The sequence below is a fragment of the Sinocyclocheilus anshuiensis genome, unplaced genomic scaffold (assembly GCF_001515605.1).
Source record: "Sinocyclocheilus anshuiensis isolate Anshui unplaced genomic scaffold, SAMN03320099.WGS_v1.1 scaffold1867, whole genome shotgun sequence".
Classification (NCBI taxonomy): domain Eukaryota; kingdom Metazoa; phylum Chordata; class Actinopteri; order Cypriniformes; family Cyprinidae; genus Sinocyclocheilus; species Sinocyclocheilus anshuiensis.
This window is the reverse complement of record NW_015548298.1, coordinates 153,761-172,204: the sequence shown is the minus strand read 5'-3', so window position 1 is coordinate 172,204 and position 18,444 is coordinate 153,761. Positions and strand designations below refer to the sequence as shown.

Here is an 18,444-nt window from a genome sequence, read left to right as displayed (position 1 = left end):
ATCCCTATGCCATCCTTCCATGGTGGCCGTCGCTTCTGTAAGAAGTAAGAAGGCTTCCACATCATCATGAGGGGTCAGCTTGGGTAGCAGCTTCGCAGCTTGTAGTCCGGCAGCTCGGTGAGCCGCTGGAGGATTTCGTCCATGTTGGGGGAGGAGCGCTGGATATATATATATATATATATATCCACCTGCCACTAAATGTCAAATGATCGTTTAATAGTTCAGATCAGTTTCCCATTTCCAGTTCTCTTTTTCAAAGTTCCTTTTTTGTGTAAATATGCAAAGTATTTAGTTAAATGCTGCTTTTATTAGCTTTATGTTATATCAGACTTGGTTATATAAATTATGGTATTTACTTATCTAATGCCCCTTTTACACAGAGATTCAGGAACGTTTCTGTAAAAGTTGTTCTGGTAACTGTTTTGGGATTGTGGCATTTTAGTGCTGATGCTTAGTATTTTGTTCTGTGCTAACTTGAGACCTGTAAAAATGTTTGCTGGAAGGAGGTTTGCATTAAATACAATGAACAAAATTTTTTCTTGGTATCTATGAATGTTTTTTCAATTCACCTCTATTACGTTGCCCCACTGACTGTCATAAATATGGCGTATAAGCAAAATTGTAACAGAATCAGATTAATAATAATAAATATATTTGTACCGTTAGGTTTTCTAACAGCTTTTCTGTAAGCTTTTTTTTTTATTAATGTTTTATTATGCAATTTCTTATACACAAGTGAATGTATAAGTAAATGTACACAAGTAAACCAATGATTACAGGAGTGAACAATGTACAGTTTGTTGTAAACCGCTAGCTGTATCATAAAATATAAAGAATACATTTCTATAATTTGTTGCATGATCCCACAAACATCGGATTTAAGGAATTTATTAGATAATTTCAAGTATTTGATGTAATAAAAATTTTTTTTTTTTGCTGTTAATGAATTTCAACAGCGTAGAGAGTTGGATGTGCTATCAGTATTGTCTGAGATTGCAAGCTCATTGGGAATACGTGACTTTGGTTACATATATATTTCACTGCAGGGGCCCGTTCGTCGTATGTGGATTACTCAGTTAGCTGGATTTTACTGTTGGCGATTTAACATGATCCAGGACTGATACGATTTTTGAAGCTTATCCCAAAGTTGCTGCCATAACAACAGGTCCGTAAACTCAAACCTGCTGAGGGGCAGGCTTATTTCAAGTAAACAGGATTAGCTTGTATCATTTTGTGAAGGTGATACTGAATGTCTGTCCCAGCCACTGCTATGTTCTGTAGCAGTGTACCGTAAGTGCATCTTATTAAACCAGGAAAAATAATTTAAAAATGTGAATTTTTTTTTTTTTAAATAATTGACCATTAGGGATATGCCGGTATCATATTTTCATGTTGCGATTAATTGATAATGCTTTTATCACGGTATACGGTATTATCACGGTATTGAAATTGTTGCAAAAAACGTGTTGTCATAATACAGTATAACAGGTTTAATAACATTTTTCTTATAACAAAAATAACTGAACATTTAAATACAATAAAGCAATACACAAAAATGTATAAAGTTAAAAGTTTTACACAGATTAAAGTGCAAAAGAATTATAAAGACCAATAGGTATCACTTTACAATAAGATCTCTTTAGTTAACCTTAGTTGATGCATTAACATTCACAATGAGCAATAGCTACATTTGCTGTAGAAGTTATTAATCTTTGTTAAAAAAATACAACCCTTAGTTCATATTAGCTCATTAAATAACACAGTTGCAACTTTTATTTTTAATAATGTGTTATTAAATATTGGAGTTACCTAAGATTAATGAATGTTTAGAAGAATTTTTCATTAGCAGTTTATGTTAACTAATGTTAACTAATGAATCCCTAATGTAAAGTTTGACTGAAAAATAAAGAATCAAAACACTTTCAAACAATATCTAGGGCATTGTCACGAATTCGGTCCTCGTCAGCCCCGTTACAGGCATGTTGAAGTCCAGATTAAAATGTAAAAAAAGTTTGAAAATAAATAGCCTATTAAGTCTAAATATTTAGGTATTTGGCACTGTGATGAACACCATAGCAAAGTCACAAATTTGAATGGCTATTTAAATCATTTAAACACCTTTCAGAAACAGAAAGCTGTTTTGTTTACTGGGTTTCCTGGGTAACTGCTGCATTATGTTTAGCGCCATCTGCTGTCAGAGAGTGAATGTACTTTCATTCAGAGCATCTCTCGGGCGTTCCGCCATGCGCTTCTCATCCGTGCTTGTTTACAGCAGAGTGCACACGCGTCTTTGACACAGCATACTGTGGTTTGTGCATTGTGACCAGTTGATGGGAAAAGTATTCTTAAAATTCATTCAAAATTCTGAATAATTTGTTATAAATAATTATTCTCTGTATTTTGAAGTGACCATGATACCAATATCGTGCATATTCATCATCGTGATATATCGCATTACCGAATACTGGCACATGTCTATTAACCTGACCAAAAAACAATCTTTGATAATTGACAAGGAATCAAGGAATAATTATCTCAGAATTTTATTGTAGTCATGCATACATTATGTACAGTTTGTCTTTTATGCAGGAGGCTTTGATGCATAACAGCCACTTCTCAAATGTCAAAATGCTTTTATGATGCACAGTTAATTTAAACAACATATTTGAAGAACCAAGTTAGCCAGAGATCAGTTATCATGATTTAAAGATCTGGCATCTGTCAAATCATCTGTGTTGTATTGATGTATTAAGATGTATAGATGTATTAAGCAAGGTACGAAGAACATCCAGCTGAAATAAAAACTTTAAAAACATTCCTTTTTTTCCCACAATTACCAGATTATCAATTACTAGGAGTTATTTTCATGTGGTTCCTTGCAATAATACTATGCGATGACCTGAAAATACTTTTTCCATAGTGCATGATTTGTAAACTAATAAATTTTGATATTTGCATCACATGGTAAACTTGCTCGGTAGCTCACCTGGTGCAGTGTTGCACGTGCTATGCAGATCCAAGAGCTCAAAGCCTTGTAGAAGGATTAACCTTCTGGAGAAAATTGAATGCAACGCAATATCATTTTGCAAAAATGTACAACGGCATGTTTTATTCTTTACACTGGGCTGTTTAATAAACCCACATCTATAATAGAGAAAAAATTATATTGCTTACAGCGACTTTTGTAGACTTGTCACTTGAAAAGTGCAGTGAAATTAACCCAGAGCAATGTATTTACTGTTTTGCAGAATCTTAGCCAGAGTCATGTAATTCCAATGAGCCAGGGTTGTGACATTTTGTAAATAAAGTGTGCCAAACTTGATTTATTTTTAAAGTGCTGTGAAGTTTTTTTTTGTTTTTTTTCGTAATTTTTAAACAATGTTCTCTCTTTCTGTTTGTGTCATGGATTTAGCCGATGGGGACGTGTATTTGACTGTTTTGTGTGTATGCATGTCGCCCCTGCAGATCAAACCCTGGTAAGAAAATTTGTCAACAGTCTCTCTGTTTTGCTCTTTCTCTGATTACAGTAAATGAAAAGTTCATTTGTAATTTTTATATTGTCACATGCTGTGACATGACATATGTGGCATCATTTCTTGATTTGTGTTATTGGGATATTATGTTGTTTTAATAACATTTACAATATTTACACTGATGTTTAAATAATTGGGGTTGTCATTATAATGTTTTTGTTGTTGATTTTTTTTCCTTCTTTCTCTCTTTGCTCTCAGAATAGTTGACATGCCACCTGGGATGGTGTGTGTGTTCTCTTCTCTTTTCTCTATACTGTGTTGCTGCATGGTCACCCAGAGCTTTGCGCTTCACTCCACTTTCTTGCGCAATGACACCTACTTCGAGCACCTGGCTTTGCATCCTGACCCTAAATTGGGTCGGGTCTATTTAGGTGCCCGTGATCGGCTTTACCAGCTTTCTTCTGATCTTCAGCTTGAGGCAGAGGAAGAGACGGGGCCTGTGATAGACAGCCGTGACTGCCTGCCCCCAATTAGTGACACAAACTGCCCACAGGCAAAATGGACCAATAACCACAACAAGCTACTACTAGTGGATCCTTATAGTCAGGAGCTCATCAGTTGTGGAAGTGTTTATCAAGGAATATGTCAGAAACGAAGTTTGGATGCAGTGGGGAAAGTGCTTTTCTCTGCAGAGAGGCCTGTAGATACGCAGTATGTGGCGGCTAATGATCCCAATGTCTCTACAGTAGGACTTGTGGCGCTCACAAGAGGCCGTGGGAAACAACAGCCAGTACTTTTTGTGGGGCGGGGTTACACCAACAGCCAACCCCCAATATCTACTCGAAACTTAGTTATGGAGCCTGTTTTCTCATATGAAGAAACTTCAAAGTTAGCGGTGGCTGGGAGGCTTTCTGAGTATGACCACCATTTTGTAACATCATTTACCCATCGCTCGTATGTCTACTTCATGTTCTATCGGAGGGACTTACAGTCACCATCGAGAGAATATCGCACATATGTTTCCCGTATGTGTTTGGATGATGCTGCGTATTATTCATATGTAGAAGTTCCGTTAAGTTGCCATTCAGCTGGAGGAAAGAATTATAACCTCCTACAAGCTCTACATGTAGGCCTGCCAAAGTTACATAAGGCTATGGGAATAGAAAGCCCAACTGCTACGGAACAAGAGGTCCTGTTGGGGGTGTTTTCGAGCCATTTCGCCTCCTCCAGTCAGCCAAACGAAGAATCCGCAGTATGTGTGTTTTCGCTTGAGGAAGTGGATGAACATATCAATGCTACAAGAGATCTATGCTACACTGAAATGGGTCGTGCAGATGGAAAGGAGGTTGCATACATTGAGTATGAAGTCAAATCAAACTGTGCCAATCTTCCAGAGGTGAGTTTGAAAACTGAACTAGTAAGTGTACTGCTTCAGACAACAGGTGTGAACAGATTTGTAGTCCCACTGTTACAAAATGTTGAAAAAGCATTTTAGAACTATATAGTCATTGACCTGGTGTGATAAACACTAAAGTCCTCTTTATCAGGTTGAACAAACACAGTCTCAAAATCAGAGACCTTACCTTCCCCAATCACAACTGGTCAGAGGAAACCCATTTTACTATCAGGTGTAAACGGCAATGTGTCTCACCTGACCCCTGTGATTCATGAAACAGATCTTAATTCCAGGTATAAACAGAGCCTACTTTCTCCAGTAGAAAATAACTATGAGGTTAAATTATGTTGGTAACTGAGGTTGTAGTTTCAGATCCTCCAAGGTGTGATCCTGAATCTGTCACCATTGTGCCCCTGAACATAGGAGTTTAGGGGAAGCAAAACTATAACTGAACATGGCTTCATTCTATGATGACATCAAATTCCACCACCCCAGTTGTGTAGCTATATTTAAATATTCTAAACTGGTCTGGAGAGGGTAGCTAACATACAGTTATTAAAAAGATCAGAGTAAGAACACACAGTGATAAAAGAAAATTGATAAAGGCAACAAGACAAAAGGAACAAAAGAAAAATGGCAGTATGGTTTAAAAGGTCAAAGAACCTTTACTTGCACGCTACTGTTCAAAAGTTTGGGATCAGTTTGTGAAAGTTTGGGATATTTAATTCATATATATTGAATTATATTTAATGTAATTGTAGCAAAGTTTGTAGATACGGGAAAAAAGAGGCGGGAGCGGCGAACATTCAAACAATTTAATAATAATATAAACAAACACAAAACGAAAGTAAAGCAGCAGCCCCTCACGGACGACGGCTACATAAAACATAATAAAAAGCACAACAACAAAAGTCCAGGCCTGGTCCTCTCTAGTCTTGCAATGTCGTCACTCCTCCTTTTATCCTTCCGGAGCTCCTCCCTGGGACTTGAGACCAGTGAGTGGGGCAGGTGTCACTTATTACAATTAAATTCCATCGGCCTCGCTCCGCTCCCTCAGCTCTCGGCCCCGCCCCACTCGTCACAGTGATGAATTACATTTTACAATTTATAATTTTAGCAGCCATTACTCCAGACTTCAGTTGTACATGAAGAAATCATTCTATTTTGCTGATTTCGTACTCCGAAAGTATCTGGAAAAAAGGTTGTGCTGCTTAATGAAATTTGGAAACTGTGATGCCATCTTTTTTAGGATTCTCTGATGAGTAAAAAGCATTTGTTTGAAATAAAAGAAATTGTAAATGTTTTTACTGACACTTTTGATCAATTTAATGCATTGTTGCTGAATAAAAGTATTTATTTATTTCAAGAAAAACAACAACAAAAACACAATAGTGAAATTTTATGGGTAATTTTGTTTAGGTTTGAGATAAAAGATACAAATGGTCTTTACTCTTTCTATAGTGTATAGCTGTGTAGCAGTGTGCAAAAGATCATATTTATGTTGACTTTATACCTTAAAAGATACTTGACATGACTTAAATTTGTCAGTTTTAGAACAATATTTCAGTTATTACGCTTTGCTTTAATCTTTGACTTTTTTCTCTCTACAGAACACTTTGGATGCTTACCCATGTGGCTCTGATCACACTCCTAGTCCAATGGCAAGCCGGGTGCTTGTGGAAGCTGAGCCAATATTTGACAGTCCATCTGTCCGTCTCACTGCTGTTGCTGTGAGTGTAAGGCAGGAACACACTATTGCCTTTCTAGGAGACTCCCAAGGAAATTTACACAAGGTATAGAAACCTTTTCAAGGAATGAGGTGTTTTCCCACAATTTTTATAGTGATTTAATTGCATGCAATTCTTCTATTATTCTTAGTTTTTTTTTCTGAGGTAAAAATACTTCAGAAAATGTTTTTGTTGGATTTGCATTAGGCTGGTTATTTAAGAAACTGAGAAAATATGAAATTATCTTTAATTATCAAATAATGTTTGAGATTTTTTTTTATGAGAAACCCACCATCTGGTGTTAAGTGCATCATTACAAATGATCTTTCACAGGTGCATTTGATTCCCATTTCAATAACATACAGAACCTGAGGCTTAAACAGTCATCAGCATTTTATGCATTCGCAATATACTTATACTGTATGTCAATATACTGAACTAAGTGACAGTTTGCTTAGAGCAGTGTTACAGTAATGTTACAGTCTATATTAATGTAGACTAAATGTACTAAAAATTGAAGTGAAAACCTAAACTAGGGCAGCTGTGGCCTAATGGTTAGAGAGAGTCAGACTAGTAACCCAAAGGTCAAGTTTCGTGCAGCTTGAGTAGTGGTGACGTATGATGAATTCACAAAGAAAACAATTTGGGCTCCTGTTATGCCACCCTTAGTTGTCTACAGCCAAAATTATGCTTGTGTCTAATTTGATTGAAAATGGTACATAAGATTATCAATAATATAGCACCTTCATATTTTAATGCACTTTTCTCTTGGGTAAATGAGCAACATTGTTATAAAAATAGGCAAAGTCTTATGGATATTACAATATGTCGTTTTAAAAACTATGTATGGTCATGGGTCTTTTAGATATTCAGGGGCACAAGTGTGGAACAAGTTACCTCTGGATATTAAAGGTATTTTGAATATGGTTAGTTTTAGTTTAAAAGCTAAAAGTTGGCTCTTAAGTAGGTTGTTTTGTTGATGAATTTGTATTACGAACATGGTTATTTGTGATTGTAAATTTTTGTAAAGTACCTGGTTTTCAGCTCTCCCAAATGCTCTATCATGGTATGTTTGCTTGATGTTTTATCCCTACAAGAAGACTACGCTAGTGTAGTCTCTGGATGTAACCATGAAATATGGAGACTGGACCTTGTGAAGTTTTAATTTAATGCTCCTAATTGAAAACATTTTAATTCCTCCTCAGTTTTGGTCAGAAGGTGTGTGTGTTTGTGTTTTTTTCCCCCAGGTGTTTCTTGGCCCAAAAGGTGAGGTAGAAGAATATGCAGTAATCTCCATCCATCCCAGTACACCAATAAGCAGAGAGCTCAGGCTTGACCATCAAGAGAAGCATCTATACATCTTGACAAGTAACATGGTAACTATCAAATTACTGAATCGGAATTGGTAGTGCCAATGTTGTTACTTTTTGACAAGGTAATTCTTCAAGGTCATGCATAATTACTTTCATTTACTTTCACTTATCGTTAAACCTGAACTAAACAAAACTGAACAAAACCCTTAATATTAAAGGGATAGTTCACCCAAAAATGAAAACTGTCCAAACTTGACTTTCTTCAAAATATCTTCTTTTGTGATCCACAGAATGAACAATGTTGGTAACCAAACAGTTTTGGCTCATATTAACTTCCAGAAATCTAAGGCTTTAGTTTAGAAAAATCAAGCTTGTAAAGTACACAAATATATTAACAGGATACATAGTTTGGTGCAGAGACTATAAGGAAAATAGAGTTGGTCTCTCAGGGTAATGAAATGTAATCACAACCCCGTAGACAGAAAAACTGACTGACCAATAAGAGATGGATTTTGGCCATATTTTCCAAGCCGTACGATCCAGCAACCCAAAGGTGATGCTAAAACTATTTTAACGATATTGCTTGAAGACACCAGAAAAGCAACATTATATATGAAGATGCTTGAATTTGCACACCTCTGGAGGAAAATAAAAAACTGAGTGAAAAACTTCCATCTGTTTCATTCCATAAACAAATGATCAGGTTTTCTGATCAGATTACTGATAAACAGGACTGTGCCATTGACAAAAATGTGTGTTGCTTCTCTGACCAGAAATTTACAAATTGACAAATTAGGTAATATTGGTAATATAGTAGTAACAAATATTTGGTAATATAATGGAATTTAACATCTGGGTATGTGTATCCATTAGGCCTACTGGCCAAATGTTAGGAGTAATAAAGATTTTTTGTTTTTGAAAACGGTGTCTTATGCTCACTAATCCAGCATTTACTTGTTTGAAACTATTGTTAGACTATTGTAATAATGTGAAGCATCATTACAATTTAAAATAACTGCTTTATATTTTATATATTTTAAAATGTAATTTATTCCTGTGATGGCAAAGACGAATGTTCAGAAGCCATTACTACATTAAATGATCCTTTAGATATCATTCATCAAATAAAGGCAGCCTTGGTGAGCCTATATGTAGTATATTATTTCATCTTTATTTGTATTTCCCTGCAGTTTTTATTCATTAATTATTATTTTTATTACTGTGCTCACACAGCTAGAGAAGAGGCCTGTAGCAGAGTGTGAAAAGCATTTGGACTGTCAGTCCTGTCTGTTGGCTCATGATCCATATTGTGGCTGGTGTGTTCTGGAGGGGAAGTAAGTTCATATTTGAAAAGAACCTAGAATGCTTTATTTTGAATAGCTGGTTACTTGAACTCGTACGCTGTGTCTTTATGCATCAGGTGTGGGCTTCGTAGCGAGTGTATGCGTGGGGATCAGAAAGATCAGTGGCTTTGGAGCTTTGACATAGAGCAACAATGCCTGAGTGTGACGTTTCTCAATCCTTCCAACATCAGCCGAGAGGAGAGGAGAAATGTGTGTTTCACATATTAACACATTAAAAAAAAAATCCAGTTTAAAAAGTTAATTCAGTAGTACACGTTACATCACAATAAAATACGAGATGCATATATTTGTATAAGCTTAGTTCGCAGTGACTTTGTCTCTTATTCCATCTCTGTAAATTTCTTTTGCTCGTTTTAGCTCTCTTTATCAATCCCTGGTCTTCCCAGTCTGGAACGAGGAGAGCATTACTCTTGTGTCTTCCAGGACAGGTCAAGTTTAGCTGTAGTCACAGAGTCTGGTGTCACCTGCTCTTCTCCACACGTATATACATTGCCATCTGTGCCACCTGGTCAAGGTGAGAATATTGCTAGCTAAATTGTCACGTTTGTTTTGTATGTTTAACACATTTGTTTTGACGCAGGAGGTGTGGACCGTAATAGTAGAAACATCAAAAACCTAATAGAAATAAACATGTATTAGTGTTTCATGAGCCACTGAAAGACGGTCCTCCTTTTGACACAGAAACATCTGATTCAGTACTCCGTTTTGTGCATGGTATTGATAATGTAACCAGTCTGACAGAGGAACACTTCTAGCCAAATGGGAGAAGTTTTAGGATTACATTACTTGAGGTGCCACAATTTGTTTTATAATACCTAAAAATGAAAGTGTATTCACCCCCACGTTGTTTCATACCTGTTTGCACTTCTTGCTTCTTGCTTTACAAAAGAGATTTTGAAAAATGTGCTTCTGTTTTGGACCCCAGTGTTCTTCAAAATATTTTTGTGTTCCACAGTAGAACAAAAGTCATAAAAGTATGGAAAAAATGTGAGGGTGACACTTCTCATCCCATTTCAAAAACCACCACAAATATTTTCAGCTGAAATCAGTTAAACCCCCACATCTGCTAGATGAAGTCCCAGCAAGTTCAAACCTAGCTCGTAGTATGTGTCATCAAAGATGAACCAGTGAGACACATGATAAGATGAAAGTGAGAAGCACAATCATGACTCTGGAGGAATTTCTTCTTGCTAATCTCTTCTTCTTCTATCTGAATCAGATTTTTTTACAGTCACTCTGTCTCTACGGTTCCATGATGTTGTTGTGACTTCTCGGGAATTCGCCTTTTATGATTGCACAGCAGTCAAACAGCTTGCGGGAGGCATGCCGTGAGTTGCAAACACAGCACAAAAAAACTGCATTCTAATTCCTGCTAATTAAGGCCTCTATGTCTCATTATAAAATCCAGTGATGCATGGTTATTACATTTTAAAATAAAGTTTTCTTAACCTGGTTTTAAAATTTAAAACATAAGATTTATATCTTTGGCTATATACACTACCTCTAGGTAATGATTTTGGAAGCACTTTCTTTCTTTCGCAGCTGCCATGGTTGTGTGCAGAGTCGCTGGGGATGCAACTGGTGTGTGAACCAGCATATGTGTACCCACAAGGCTGTGTGCGATGAGGGACTGATAATCTATAATGAACATGTAAGTTATTACATCATCAGCAGTGCCTTCTCTTTATGCTTGTGTTTTGTTGTGTGGTGAAAATGACATGTCTCAAACTTGAGAACAGTGTTTCCTGCACAATTTTTTGAATAACTAGTAAACAAAACACATTTTACAAGTTTATTCACAGAACCAGGGGGCAGATTCACGAAACATTCTTAAGAATAAAATGATTCTTAACTGCTATGCATGTACTTCTTAAAAATGTTATTTTTTTCTTCTCACACATTTTACATCATGAAGTGCTTGCCTCTTTAAAGGGGTCATATGATGCTGCTAAAAAGAACATTATTTTGTGTATTTGGTGTAATGAAATGTGTTTATGCGGTTTAAAGTAAAAAAAACACATTATTTTCCACATACTGTACATTATTGTTTCTCCTCTATGCCCCGCCTTTTTGAAACGCGTCGATTTTTACAAAGCTCATCGGTCTGAAAAAGCGAGGTGTGCTGTGATTGGCCAGCTATCCAGTGCGTTGTGATTGGCCGAATACCTCAAGCGTGAGAAGGAAATGTTACGCCCCTCACCATACTCTTGTATTCCCTCAGTGACCAGCACAGATCAGCTCTAGGCATGACGAAGCAGATATCGTCCTCTTTTGGAAGACCAAACAAAGTAGTTTCGCTTTCACAACGAAGCACACAGCGTCTTCAGGATATGGCGGCGGCAACAATACTACAGTGAGAATAAAAGTTACGCCTTCTTTCTTTGCGTGAACATTTGGGCGGCGTTATGCAAATCTTCCCACAGAGCGACGTAGGTATGTTGGGGCGTGTTAGAACGAGCCGTTTTAGGTAGGTGTGGCTGACTCTTAACTTTTATAAAGAATATCTCTTTGGATTTGAGACTTTAGTCTTTGCAACTTTACAGATCTTCTTTATGCACCAAGAGCTTGTAACACTCCAAAGAGAAAGGAAAAACTGAAATCGCATCATATGACCCCTTTAAAAATAGGTTCATGGACAAATATGTATTAAGATTTACAAGTGTAAAGTTTTGAATTTATTGTATTAGATAAGGAAAGCTCTTGGGCAGGATAGTATACAATCAGACAACATAGTCTGACATTTAGAATTTCTGAGATATTTTAGAATTTTTTTTGATAATTTTATATTTATTTAGAATTTATATCTTAAGAACTGCAGAAAATCAGCAGAAAAACAAGCTGTCTATATATTGTCTTTATTCATAGTAATTTGTCATGTTTTGGGAAATTAACAATTTAATCGACTAAAATGCTCAATTGTCAAGATTATGAGTAATTCCTGTAATTTGTTAATTATACTTTTAAAAGAATAAAACACAAATATCTGCTTGGTAAGGCTAACATGCACTGCATCGCAATTAGGTGGTCCACCATTGCAGCATTCTGCTAGGAATATCAATGCTTGAGAATTCAAAGCCATGTTTCATAAGTCAGAATCATAACTAAATAGTTTTTGCAGTGTAAAAATGTGGTTATGAAATTCTTTTTTTTTTTTACCTGAGTACCAAAGTAATTTGTCATAGTTCCTTTTATAACCATCTCTCTTTATTTATTTTGCTATCGTGTCTCTCTTGGTTTTCCCTGCACTTCTCACTCTTAGTGGAAATCTCTCCCCACCCTACCTCCTGCAACCAAAGCCTCTAGAGCTGCATTCATGACCTCACCAGTCACAACACACAAAGTTCCTGAAACCATGGCTCATACTAAACCTCCGACTACTGCCACTGCAATAACTGAAACTATAACTTCTGTACTGGAATCATTAACCTCTCCTGAACCTGTGAAACCAACACCATCAACTAAGATTTCTTCCACTTTCAAGCCGTCTGCTGCGCCCACAAGTGCCTTTCTCCCCTCTTCCACAGCTGAGACCACAGCACAGCCAGCCTCCACATTCTCTCTGCCAGATGAGATCCTCTCAGAAAAAGAGCTTCTTGTTACAGACATTGAATCAGTGGCTCTGAGGGAGACGAACACTGATGTGGTTACTCTTGCAAGTTTGGAAGTGGTTGTAAAAACTGAGTTTCCATCAGTCATTGAAGCTGCTGAGGAGCAAAGGATATCACTGCCGTCGTCATTGGCTGAAACAGAATTGCTACCGCTAATGGAGCCGGTCACACATGATAGTTTGCTTACCAGCACCCCTCACAATTCGGCAGAAACACTGAATTTGATAAATGAAACCCAAACTACAGTTTTACCTTCAAATTCAGAACCAAACATGTCTGATTCTGAAACCAATGACTTTTTGCCTATGTCTGAGAGAATGTCACCTGCCGTGCCTTCAGAGAATAGGATAATCACTGACCGTGAAGTGGCTCATTTGGCTCCAGAGGAAACTGAGGAGGTGGATCAAATAGAAAACGACAACGCAACATTTTCTGCAGCTACAGTCTTATCAGGGGATGGAGAATCCGACAGTGATCCCCCAGTATTCCTCCATTTGCGAAGTACAGACATAGATGCTGATTACCAGTATGACTCAGCAGATTTACCGGTGAGTCCGAACATCTAGAATTGATACCAAGTAATATTATTAAATTAAAGTAATTGATTAATACACATTTCATCATTTGGCCATTTGGCCTAATGGCAAATCAAATTATAACCCTGAAAGAAATTTAGAATTTAGTAGTAGAATTGATTTAAAAAAAAAATTTCGGTCATGTAAATCCTTTATCCCCTAAATTCCCTTCTCCTACTCTTTTTCACTGAATGATGTGACACAGTACGATAACATTTGTACACTCTCATACATGCTTGTGTGTGTTAACATATAATTGAACTGTGTTTTTTAAAATCAGGCTGATGAAGACACATTTGTCAATTGGGGGGCATCTGCCTGCCCATGTGTGGAGAAGATTCAAGGATCCTCTCTGCTTCCTGTCCTAACTCAGAGAAAAATCTCTCTGCTGGCCCGCAACTTGCATCTCTATCAGGTAAAAATAAATAATCATCCACTTCTTTCTGATTTAAAAAAAATATATACGTCTGCATTTTAAAAAACTGTTTAAACACACACTTGTGCCTAGGATAAAAAGGTGGTGTACGAGTGTGTATTGGTGATCGAGGGGCATACTGTAGTGGTTGATGCAGATGTGACGCTGAATGAGGCAAACCCTTTGCTGTTTGACATCAACTGTCATGCTCACCAGGTACCACAACAACATAATACAAAACATGATTTGTGAGCATTATCGGAGCATGTTATTAAACCCTCATAATATTATACACAAAAAACATACTCTAGTTCAAAAGAGTGCACATTTTGAATGCCTTCCTCAACTATCACACCTAATTCAACTCATCTCATTAGTAGAGACTGCAAGACTTGGGCTATGCCTACACTAATCCAGATACATTTGAAAATTCATCTTTTTCTCTACATTTTGGCCTTCCATCCACACTGAGAAGGCTTTTTTGTCCTGCAAGATTTTTGAAGAAGCTCTTCCAAGTGGATAAATTTGTAGTGTTGGCATTGTAGTGTGGACTGTGAAAACGGAGGTATTTGAAAACTATGGGCATATGTTTAGTCATGTCATGCATATTGTATGATAGATATTTGTTTATACCAGAATGTGCCTTTCATGTGTTGTTTACTTTCACAGTTTGCTATGTATATATATATATGTTTTGGTAATATTTTACTTAAAGCCTTTGTATAATGCATTGTAACGGTATTGATAATGTACGTTGTAAAGCATTATAACTTTTCAGAAATAATTGTAACCAAACTTAAAATGTACTGTGCTATTTCTTTTTCATGTGTTTTAATTCAATATACTTTCTAAAGGTGTAACAATGAATACATAAATATTATAGTGTATTATAACTGTGGTTGCAATTATTCATGAGATCATCAATGCATTATAAGGTGTATTACAAGGCATAATTAATGCATTAAGACTACTTTTATAATGCATTATGAAGGCTTTAAGTGAAGTGTTAACAATGTTTTGCTAATAAAATAATTGTGGTAGAAACAGTGTGAGAACTTTGATGTTTGGTGTCTCAGTATCATCTCAGTGAGCTTTTATTACATTTTATATCTGAGGTGATTTTAGCGTTTTCTGACATTTCATTGTGGATGAGAAACTTTTGGAAAATACTTGAAAATGCTGGTGTCGACAAAGAGCGTTTTGAAATGATAATTGTAGATGTTGCCTCTAATTGTGTGTGACCGATGAGGAAGACATCCAAAATGTGCAGTGGTGGGGGTGCCTAGAACAGGAATGAGAAGCACTGCTCTAGTGCAGTATATACTAGTTTGGTAGAGGTGTAGCCAGGTAGCTAATGCACATGCTCCAAAATGTGTTTCCCCTCTTACTCACTTTAGTTTCCTGTCACTTCTCTACAATCCTGTCTAAGTAAAGACAAAAGCCCACAACAATAATTAAAGAGGAAAATAACGATGTAGTAGTTTAAATGCATGTGTGTTCTGTGAGGAAAGACTGCAGTTTGCGGATATCATTGATACTCAACTCAGATGTTCTTTTCTGTAGTATTCCTATGCAGACCCAGTTAGGGAGTATAATGCCATGCTGTATGTGAAGAGAAAAGACACTTTTCATATTGACAGCACTGACCTTTATGGTGAGTATAATTCTTTTGATGCTCATGATGAGCTGTGTTTGTGCAAAATACACACAAATGTGACCCTGGACCACAAAACAAGTCATAAGGGTCAATTTTTTGAAATTGAGATAGACTTATTCATCATCTGAAAGCTGAATAAATAAGCTTTCCATTGACGTATGCTTTGTTAGGATAGGACAATATTTGGCCAACTTGATACAACTATTTGAAGATCTGGAATCTAAGGGTGCAAAAAAATCTAAATATTCAGAAAATCGCATTTAAAGTTGTCCAAATTAAGTTCTTAGCAATGCATATTGCAAATCAAAAATTAAATTTTGATGTATTCATGGTAGGAAATGTACAAAATATCTTCATGGAACATGCTCTTTACTTAATATCCTAATGATTTTTGGCATAAAAGAAAAATCAATAATTTTGACCCATACAATGTATTGTTGGCTGTTGCTACAAATATACCCGTGCTACTTATGACTGGTTTTGTGGTCCAGAGTCACACACATATAGAATTATTTTATTGTCGAATGAACCCATTACTGTATATACATAGCTGTAAGGCCTTAGCACTTTCCATAAAAGAATATAAATATAGATTTGAGATTTGTAGCAATACTCATTAATTTAGTATACAAATGTAAATGTTATCCAAGTTTAAATTAAGCTGTTACTCAGTTGAGGCTAGCTAGTGTTAGACTAAATGTATGAAATGAAAGGAAACTATTTGTTTGATCACTTTTGTCTTACAGTGACTTGGGTATAAAACTTAAATGATTTAAAGATTAAAGAAAATGGAACATCGTTATTCATACAAAATGCCTTTATTTTCTCGATTAATGTCTCCTGCTGTTGTCTCCCCTCTGTCCAGTTTAACACTCATTTGTGGAAAGTGTAGTCATGCCTTTGGCCTGATAATCTGATTTATAAATAAAACAATTCTTTGAAAATGTAGTTTTTCACTGATCTACAAACAAGTCTACTTGTTTGTAACTATGTTCTAACTGATATTTATTGTGTTCTCACTATTTCAGTGATGTTATATAACTGTTCAGTTGGGCACTTGGACTGTAGCCGCTGTCATACTGCAGATCAGAAGTACAACTGTGTGTGGTGTGGAGCCAGTTGTGTCTACAGAGAGTCCTGTTCCAAACACATCGAAAAGACCTGTCCTGCTCCTCTCATTCATTTGGTTTGTTAAACAGTTTCAAACGTAACTAAATGCAGAATTCTTTAGTGCATATACAGTTTGTAGCTTTTTCAAACTTTTTAATGCACAAGTCTAAAATGAATTTTGCTTTAGCGCAGTATAACACTGACCCCTTGTGATCGGGTTAATGGGACCTCTATTCTTTAATTTCTTCGTTCTGTTATTCCCCTCTCTAAGAGAAACATTCTGGCCCTTCAGCTAACACACACACACAGTCTAAGGGAGTGGAACCTGTTTGCATGTCAGTGTGTTTGACTTACAATACATAATGCTGTACCATTCGGTACCTTCCAATGACATTGTATTCATAAATATAAAAAATAATTAATTAAATGCATAATTACGCAGGAAAATTAATCAATCATTCCAAATGAGTTCTACAGTAGATAACTTTAAATTGAGGTGATGCAGTAAGCGCTAGCAATGCCAGGGTTGTGGTTATGATTCCCAGAGAATGCATGAACAGATTAAATGTATAACTTGAAAGCAATGTAAGTCACCTTGGATAAAATCCTCTTCCAAATATGTAAGTGTAAATGTAAATCTATACCACCACGAAGATTGGTTTTCTGTCCATAGGTGGAGCCTTTGTCAGGGTTGTTGGAAGGAGGCATTACTTTAACTGTTTCTGGGTCTAACTTGGGACAGAAAGCTCAGGATATCCTTCAGTCTGTGACTGTTGCGGGTGTGTCCTGCACTGTTATACCACATCTATATGAAATATCCTCCAGGTAAACACCCACTCATTGTGTGCAAACTATTTTAAATACTGTCATTTTCTAGATGACTGCAAGTTTTAATGCGAGTGCCTCAACTTGTCCCTAAAGCACACTGCTTCAGGAGTATAGTATAGACTCAGGCACAGTTCCTGCACCTGAAGAGCATTGTTCTTTACAATATACAGTATTTGCAGTTCACTTATTACACTGATTAAAGCATTTTAAGAAGTACTTGCCCATTTGCTTTGTTTCTGTGTGTCTCACACATTTGTTTATGCTTACTCTCCCTCTTTTAGAATTATATGCACAACTACTGCTAGTGGAGAGGAGAAATCTGGTCACGTCTCAGTGAAAGTGTCTGGTGGAGGCTTCGGACTGTCAAGTCAGAGATTCAGCTACCAGGTTAACTTGTATTTACTATCAACTAGCAATATTATTATCGTGTCTTTCCAAAAAAATGTATTGGCCCATCTTCCATTGGACACAGAAGGGGAATAATCGGGCCACTGAACCCAAATATATCATAAAAGTGTTCCCTATGATTTGTTTGAAGTCATAGGATAGCTTTGTGTGAGCAATCAATAATAATGACAATCATTATGGCATCAGAAGACTTTGCATATAGTGCAGGAATCGTATGGACTACTTTTATCCAATTTATATAATATTTGTATCGTTTTTCTATGACTTTTTTGAAGCTTGGACACTCATTACCTATATGTGACCCTGGACCACAAAATCAGTCATAAGGGTCAATTTTTTGAAATTGCGATTTATACATCATCTGTAAGCTGAACAAATAAGCTTTCCATTGATGCATGGTTTGTTAGGATAAGACAATATTTGGCTGAGATACAACTATTTGAAAATCTCGAATCTGAGTGTACAAAAAAATCAAAATATTGAGAAAATCATTTTAAAGTTGTTTAAAAACTTGCCCCTGTGCATTGAAGATGAGACTTTTGAAGACCACACAGTTGAGATTCAATTTCA

At 36.4% G+C, this 18,444-nt stretch overlaps 1 protein-coding gene across 2 annotated transcripts in view; it reads left to right on the top strand.

Annotated features, from left to right (window-relative positions):
- Positions 1–3,403: 3,403 nt before the first annotated feature.
- The window catches only part of LOC107656121 (plexin-B1-like), a 31,732-nt gene continuing 16,691 nt past the window's right edge, over positions 3,404–18,444 (top strand). For both annotated transcript variants that reach the window (XM_016443831.1, XM_016443830.1), the window contains exons 1-16: positions 3,404–3,476; positions 3,732–4,869; positions 6,480–6,662; positions 7,844–7,972; positions 9,143–9,243; positions 9,330–9,462; positions 9,631–9,787; positions 10,493–10,601; positions 10,816–10,924; positions 12,533–13,429; positions 13,737–13,871; positions 13,965–14,087; positions 15,435–15,525; positions 16,557–16,714; positions 17,312–17,463; positions 17,748–17,853. In XM_016443831.1, coding sequence (XP_016299317.1) covers positions 3,742–4,869; positions 6,480–6,662; positions 7,844–7,972; positions 9,143–9,243; positions 9,330–9,462; positions 9,631–9,787; positions 10,493–10,601; positions 10,816–10,924; positions 12,533–13,429; positions 13,737–13,871; positions 13,965–14,087; positions 15,435–15,525; positions 16,557–16,714; positions 17,312–17,463; positions 17,748–17,853 — 3,711 coding nt within the window. In that variant the 5' untranslated portion in view covers positions 3,404–3,476; positions 3,732–3,741. The remainder of the gene's footprint in view (positions 3,477–3,731; positions 4,870–6,479; positions 6,663–7,843; positions 7,973–9,142; positions 9,244–9,329; positions 9,463–9,630; positions 9,788–10,492; positions 10,602–10,815; positions 10,925–12,532; positions 13,430–13,736; positions 13,872–13,964; positions 14,088–15,434; positions 15,526–16,556; positions 16,715–17,311; positions 17,464–17,747; positions 17,854–18,444) is intronic.